This window comes from Marmota flaviventris, chromosome 4 (assembly GCF_047511675.1).
Source record: "Marmota flaviventris isolate mMarFla1 chromosome 4, mMarFla1.hap1, whole genome shotgun sequence".
NCBI classification, from domain to species: Eukaryota; Metazoa; Chordata; class Mammalia; order Rodentia; family Sciuridae; genus Marmota; species Marmota flaviventris.
The window spans coordinates 32,356,795-32,363,918 of record NC_092501.1 but is presented as its reverse complement, the minus strand read 5'-3'; the positions used below and the strand labels follow the sequence as shown (position 1 = coordinate 32,363,918).

The 7,124-nt window shown below is 37.5% G+C and overlaps 1 protein-coding gene across 2 annotated transcripts in view; it reads left to right on the top strand.

Moving 5' to 3' along the window:
• The first annotated feature begins 208 nt into the window (after nucleotides 1-208).
• Nucleotides 209-7,124, top strand: part of LOC114081533 (cytochrome P450 2C18-like) — a 32,195-nt gene continuing 25,279 nt past the window's right edge. The window contains exons 1-3 of one of the 2 annotated variants that reach the window (XM_071610700.1): nucleotides 209-379; nucleotides 2,753-2,915; nucleotides 3,153-3,302. In XM_071610700.1, coding sequence (XP_071466801.1) covers nucleotides 212-379; nucleotides 2,753-2,915; nucleotides 3,153-3,302 — 481 coding nt within the window. In that variant the 5' untranslated portion in view covers nucleotides 209-211. The remainder of the gene's footprint in view (nucleotides 380-2,752; nucleotides 2,916-3,152; nucleotides 3,303-7,124) is intronic. The other variant, XM_071610699.1, reaches the window with a different exon arrangement.

Here is a 7,124-nt window from a genome sequence, read left to right as displayed (position 1 = left end):
GAGTTTGGAAAAGAGGGCAACAGTAAATAACAGTTTAGTTTTAACTTTATCAGGTGACAAATGTATTCTCAGAAGGGAATGGAATTTTTCCTGTTGACTGACTCAGCATTATATATGTAAATAGGACATATTTTGAATTATGAGGGAGAACTATAAAAGCTTTATATTGATTGCAAGCTCACATTTGTTTCAGTAAAAAGAGAAGACTTCAATGGATTTAGCTGTCATCCTGGTGCTCAGTCTCTGTTGTCTGCTTCTCTTTTCATTATGGAGACAGAGCTCTGGGGGAAGGAAGCTCCCACCAGGCCCCACTCCTCTCCCAATTCTTGGAAATATCTTGCAAATAGATGCTAAAAACATTGGCAGATCTTTAAGCAATGTAAGTATGCTCATGTTCCTCTAGTGGCTTGCAAAGGGTAAGTGAACTAATTCTTATTTTTAAACATATTCATGGGAGCAAATTATTAAGAGATTGCTGCACAGCAAATATTCCTTGTGGACTTGATGTTTCCATTGCTTTTATACGTCTGTCAATGTTCAACATCTCTAGCAATAAGGAAAATTATTGCAAAGCGAATCTATACTGAAATTTCACCTCACTTTAGTCAGAATGGTCATTATCAAGAATATGAATAATAATACATTTTGGTGAGGATCTGGGGGAGAGGTACACTCATATGTTAATGGGACTACAAATTTCAGTGCAACCACTGTGGAAAACAGAATGTAGATTCTTCAAAATACAAGAAATGGAAAGACCATATGACTCAGACATCCCACTCTTCAGTATATATCCAAAATGATTGAATCAGCATACTATAAAAATGTAGCCACTTCAATGGCTATAGTAGCACAATTCACAATAGCCAAGCTATGAAACACACCTATGTGCCTGTATCCAGATGAATAATAAAAGAAAATGTTGTATATATACAATAGATTATTAGTCATACAGAGGAATAAAATTATGGCATTTGCTGGTGATTTGATGGAACTGGAGAGAATTGTGTGAAATGAAGTAAGCCACAGGCAGAAAGTCATAAGTCAGATGTTTTCTCTGATATGAAGAAGCTAGTACAAAATAAGGGGGAAAGAAGAAAAGGGTGGAATCCATGAAAATAGAAGAAAGATCAGTCAGGCAGAGGAAAGAGATTAAGGAGGAGGAAGTAAGGATGGGAAAAGGGAAAAATGTTTGAATGTATCTTAATTTCCTAAGTACACATACCAATCTCACCTTCATGTATATCCAGAAGGCATTACTTTTAAAAAAAATCTGTAAATAAACAGAAGAAATAACAGTGGAATAAAGGGAAAAGAACAGGGGGAGGGAAGAAAGAAGGGAAAGGGGGGAGTACTAGGGAACAAAGTAGAGCAAATCGTATTCTATGCTTGTTTAATTATGTGGAATGTAGATAACTTTTTTCTTTTTTTCTTTAGTTTATTCTAGTTATACATAACATTGGGGTTTGTTTTGAGATAATTAACTATTAACATATAATTTCTAATGATCTCACGTGTGGAATCTTACAACAACAACAAAAAGATATGAATGCATAGTAATGGGGCTGGGATGTGGAAAAAAGGGTGAGATACTTTGGTCCAGGGAACAAACACTTCAGTTACAAGGTGAATAAGTATGGAGACTTAAGGCATAGCATGGTGACTACAGTAAATAATTATGTATCTTATATCCAAAATTTGCTAATGTGTTCTCACCACACATACCCATGAAAATGTTAACACTGAGGTGTTGTATGTTAATTAGTTTGATTGTGGTAATTATTTCGCAATGCAAAAGTAAATTAAGACATCACATTTTATACATTTACATTAAATTTTTCAAACATACTTGAAAATTTTTTAAAATTTAAAATTTTCTTTTAAAAAAGAAAACTATGGACTGGGAATCAGTATAAGAGAAGAAAAGAATTAACCATTCAGGGTCCACTGAGGGGTAATAGGATCCTTGTGGATTCTGAACAATGTTGCTGTCCGTGCCCTATGAATTTTGTGGGGTGAGAGAAATTATTCTTCCATGAGATGCTGCATGGCACTACTCCATGGTACCTGCTGTCCTGTGTGTTAATTATAGCTGTGGCCTCAACTACAAAGAGTGTTAAGATAATCTATACTCACATAAAAATATAGACTTATAGTATTCATCACTGGCTTACTTTATCTGAATTTCTTAGGCATGAGCCTTGCTAGTGCCCCTGAAGAAATCAGTTGGGTAATTGTGCAATTGGGGGAGGAATTTCAGTAACTTGGTATTTCCCTGTTTTCTTTTAGAGTGCTCTTGCATAAATGGTGAGATTGGTATGTGTACTTAGGAAATTAAGGTGAACTGAGGGCTGATAAATTGTTCAAGCTTCAGACAAAATAATGGTTCAAATTTAGGTCTTCTGTTTATTAATCACGGTATTCTACAAATGAGATTTGTAACTCTCTAACTTTATTTACTTTAAATGTAAAACAGGACAAACAAGTCTTCTAAATGAATTGATGTGAGAATTAATTACATCATAGGTATCCATTGCCTGAGCCAGGCACATCAAAGACCATCCATAAGTAACATCTATAATTACCATCATATCTGTGAGCAAAACTTAGAAATATTTGAAGATTCATATGGCAGAATAAAATATAACAAATACAATAAGGATAATCTGAATAACAGTATGAATCATTCAGAATATGTATGTCAAGTACTTATTTCTTTGGCTAACATTTCTAGTTTCGTTCCCATTTCCAGTTATCAAAAGTCTATGGCCCTGTGTTCACTCTGTATTTGGGCAAGAAGCCCACTGTGGTGTTGCACGGATATGAAGCCGTGAAGGAAGCCCTGATTGATCGTGGAGAAGAGTTTTCTGGAAGAGGCAGTTTCCCAGTGGTTGATAGAACAAGTACAGGTCTTGGTAAGGGTGCATGTGCGTGGGATAGTGGGCATGTGGAACACAGGAAAAAGAAAAGAGAGAGAGAGAGAGAGAGAGAGAGAGAGAGAGAGAGAGAGAGAGAGAGAGAGAGAGAGAGAGAGAGAGAGAGAAACTTGATGATCTCCTAGGCTAAGTTTGGCCATCTTTGTGGCTGACACTTTTAGCTTCCTCTCCCTCACCTGGGATCTCACTCTTTGTTTTCTGCTCCCTCTCTTTTAGGAATCATTTTAAGTAATGGAAACAGATGGAAAGAGATGAGACGCTTCTCAGTCGCAACCCTGCGGAGTTTTGGGATGGGGAAGAGGAGCATTGAGGAATGTGTTCGAGAGGAAGCTCGCTGCCTTGTGGAGGAGTTGAGGAAAACCAAGTGTGGGTGATTGATTATCACTGCCTTTACCAGACTAGCTCCTCCCTAGTAAGGCCCGTGGATCCATTCCACACAGAGTCATTTGTTCTGGGTCCTGTCTGTCAGCCCTCATGTGGAGGAGGGATGATTTAAAGCAGAGATCCAGAGTTTGTGTATCTGTGCTGCCTGAGCGTGGACTGGGCATGCATGGTGGTGTAAAAGGTCACAGCATCTTACTCTTTTTTTTCTGTTTTCAAATTACTGCATCATGAAGATACAAGGTGTCATTTTCTTAAAGAGTTAAAGAGGAGGTTTTATCCATGACACATTTGTGAGCTTCCCATTCCACAACTTTCACTATTGTCCATTGGACACAGTGGAAACACCCACCTTAGATCCTATGGAGATGAAGCAAGTGTTGTGTGTGATTAATGGGACTGTGTTTATGCAGACAACCTTACTGACTGACATCTCTCAGGGTTTCTTCCAAGGCTGGTGTCTGCAATTTCTACCAGTAATTACACTAATATAGGGTTTCATATTGACTTGCACATCTCCTGGAAAGTCTCATTAATCTTCATTATGGCAATTATTTACCTCTCCCTGTCCTCTACTGATCTGTGAAGTGTTTTTTAATATTGTCTCTGATTTTTAGATTGGATCCAGATGACTCTGTTTATAAATTTCTCTTCCAAACATAACAAAAGGAAAGACTGAAAATTAGACTTTGCTAGTGAATGACAGACACAAAGAAATTCCAGACTTCCCAAATTGTCTTCCAATTCCTTAGCTAAAATAAAGCTTTTTCTGAAAGCTTGGAACTCTGTAATAATTAAAGGAGTCTGGTAAAGGTGTAGGTAACTCTACAGGTTTGCTATTTTCCAATGCTGTATTCTTTGTTTACATCATTTTTTAAAGTTTATTAACTTTTAAATATTTTTTTATTATGAACATGTAGTTTTTACATGTTAATGGTGGTCAGAATGATACTCCCACGCATGCATACAGCATAAACTGATCAAATCCATCCTTTCTTCATCTACTCTCCATACCACCACCACATACTCTTCTCCATCTCTAGTAATCACTATTTTAACTTCAGATTAATTTTTTTAATGTCCACAAATGAGAGACAGGGAATACTTACCTTTCTGTGTCTGTCTTCTTTCACTTACCATAATGCCCTCTAGTTCTGTCCAGTTGGCTGCAAATGATTTAGTTCTTTATGGCAAAATATGATTTCCTTGTATATTTAGTCAATATTTTCACCACTGTGACCAAAAGACTTGATAAAAACAACTTTAAGGAGGAAAAGTTTATTTTGGGGCTCATGGTTTCAGAGGTCTCAGTGCATAGATGGCCAACTCTATTCCTTAGGGCCTGAGATGAGGGAGAACATCATAGTGGAAGTGTGTGGCAGAAGACAGCATCTGGGGTTATGACACCAGGAAGGGAAGAGGAGTGGAGGAGAGCCTTAATCAACAAGGACAAAATATAAAACCCAAATCCACACTCCCAGAGACTCACCTCCTCCAGCCACACCCTGCCTGCCTAGAGTTATAGTTATAGTCTTGGGGTGTTGGGTTTGTTGTGTCCGTTCAGCAAAGAATTGAAGAACAGGACACAGGAATAGCAAGCAAGAAGCAGATTTATTGAAAAAATAAAAGTGTGTTTATTGAAAAGAGACTCAGATGCAAAGATAGACTTCTCTGAGGAGAAGGGACCCAGAACTGGGAATTTTGGCCTGTTCAAACTGGTGAGTTCTGGCCTGTTCTTTTTATCATCTCTGGAATTTTCTTCTTTCCTTATCTCCTCCCCTGTCCACATGCTCCTCCCTATTATTGATTGGTACCCTCTCTGTCCATGCATCTGTCTTAGTTTTTCTATCGGATCCCTACCTTAGGATCATGAGTATGGAAGTGTCTGTCTGATTGGGTTCCCCACTTGTGTCCATGAGCCCTTTTGTCAACCAAGAAGTTGACTTTATCAGAAGACCCCTCCTTGCTCCTTTGTTCTGGCCCTACCCCCAACCTCCTCACTTGCCATCTTTCCCTGGCTGCCTAAGCCCTTCTGTATCTCCATCATTACCACCAAGTTAATTGCTCTCAGGGCATTAGTGCATTAGGGCATTAGTTGTATGTTGTGTAAGGTGAGAGATAAGGGTCAAGTTTCAATCTTTTGCATGCACCACTTATTGAAGAAGCTCTCCTTTCTCCACCGGATGTTTTGGTAACTTTGTTGGGGATCGATTGGCTATAGATGAATATTTTTTTGTGTGATCTCTATTCTCTAATACTGTTCTAGTTGCCTGTTTTTGTGCCAGTGTCATGTTTTTTTGTTCACCGTGGCAGGAATTGTCCCACCTCCAGCTTTATTCCTACTATGGTTTAGATATCAAAAACTCATGAATGGACAATGAAAACAAATAGCGGTAAAAATATAGGGGTTATATATATTGTTTTTGTCAAATATTTTGGTCACAGTGCGAAAAATGCTGACTAAAACATTTCATTTTGTTCAAGATTTTCTTGACTATTCATGATCTTTTGTGCCTCCACATTAACCTTAGAATTGTTTTTTTCTACTTCTGTGAAGAATGTCATTGATATTTCATGGGGACTAAGTCAAATCTACAAAATACTTTGGGTGGTAAAAACTTTTAAAAATATAATTTTTTCCAATCCATAAACATGGGAGATTTTTCTATCTTTTTATGTCTTCTTTAATTGTTTTCAACAGTTGTTTGTAATTTTCTTTTTTTTTTAAATTTGAAACTATGGTTTATTTTGAAATCCTTATCTTCAGTTAAGACTATTTTTCATATCTTTCTGTCTTTTGACTAAGGAGATTAATTTGTCATTCTTTTAAATTTGTTTTAATTAGTTACACATGACAGTATAATGACCTTGACATATCATACATTTGAATCAGATGGGATATAATTTCTCATTATTCTGAGTGTACAGGTTGCAGAATCACATTGGTCATGCAGTCACGTATATACACACAGCAATAATAATGTCTATTTCATTCTACTGTCCTTCCTTTCCTCCCTTCCCCTCCACTCCCCTCCCATCACTTATCTCTACCCAATCTAAGGTGATGAAATTCTTTTTTTAAATTTTTTTTTCTCATATCTTCATACAACGGGGGTCTCCTTCTATCTTCCATGCAATTCCCTTTCTCTCTCTCCCTTTCCCTCCAACCTCTCTTCCCTGTATAGAGGTAATCTTCTTCTTATGCTCTTCCTCCCTACCCCATTTTGAGTCACCCCCTTGTATCAGAGATGACACTCAGCATTTGGTTTTTTTTGGATTGGCTAATTTCACTTAGCATAATCTACTCTAATGCCACCCATTTCCCTGCAAATGCCATGATCTTGTTTTTTTTAGTGATGAGTAATATTCCATTGTGTATAAATGCCATATTTTTTTATCCATTCATCCATTGAAGGGCATCTAGGTTGGCTCCACATTCTAGCTATTGTGAATTGTGCTACTACAAACATTGATGTGGCTGTGTCCCTGTAGTATGCTGTTTTTAAGTCCTTTGGGTATAGACCGAGAAGAGGAATAGCTGGGTCAAATGGTGGTTCCATTCCCAGCTTTCCCAGGAATCTCCATACTGCCCTCCAAATTGGCTGCAACAATTTGCAGTCCCACCAGCAATGTACAAGTGTACCTTTTTCCCCACATCCTCACCAGCACTTGTTGTTTTTTGACTTCATAATGGCTGTCATTCTTACTGGAGTGAGATGGTATCTTAGAGTAGTTTTAATTTGCATTTCTCTTATTGCTAGAAATGGTGAGCATTTTTTCATGTATTTGTTGATTGATTGTATATCC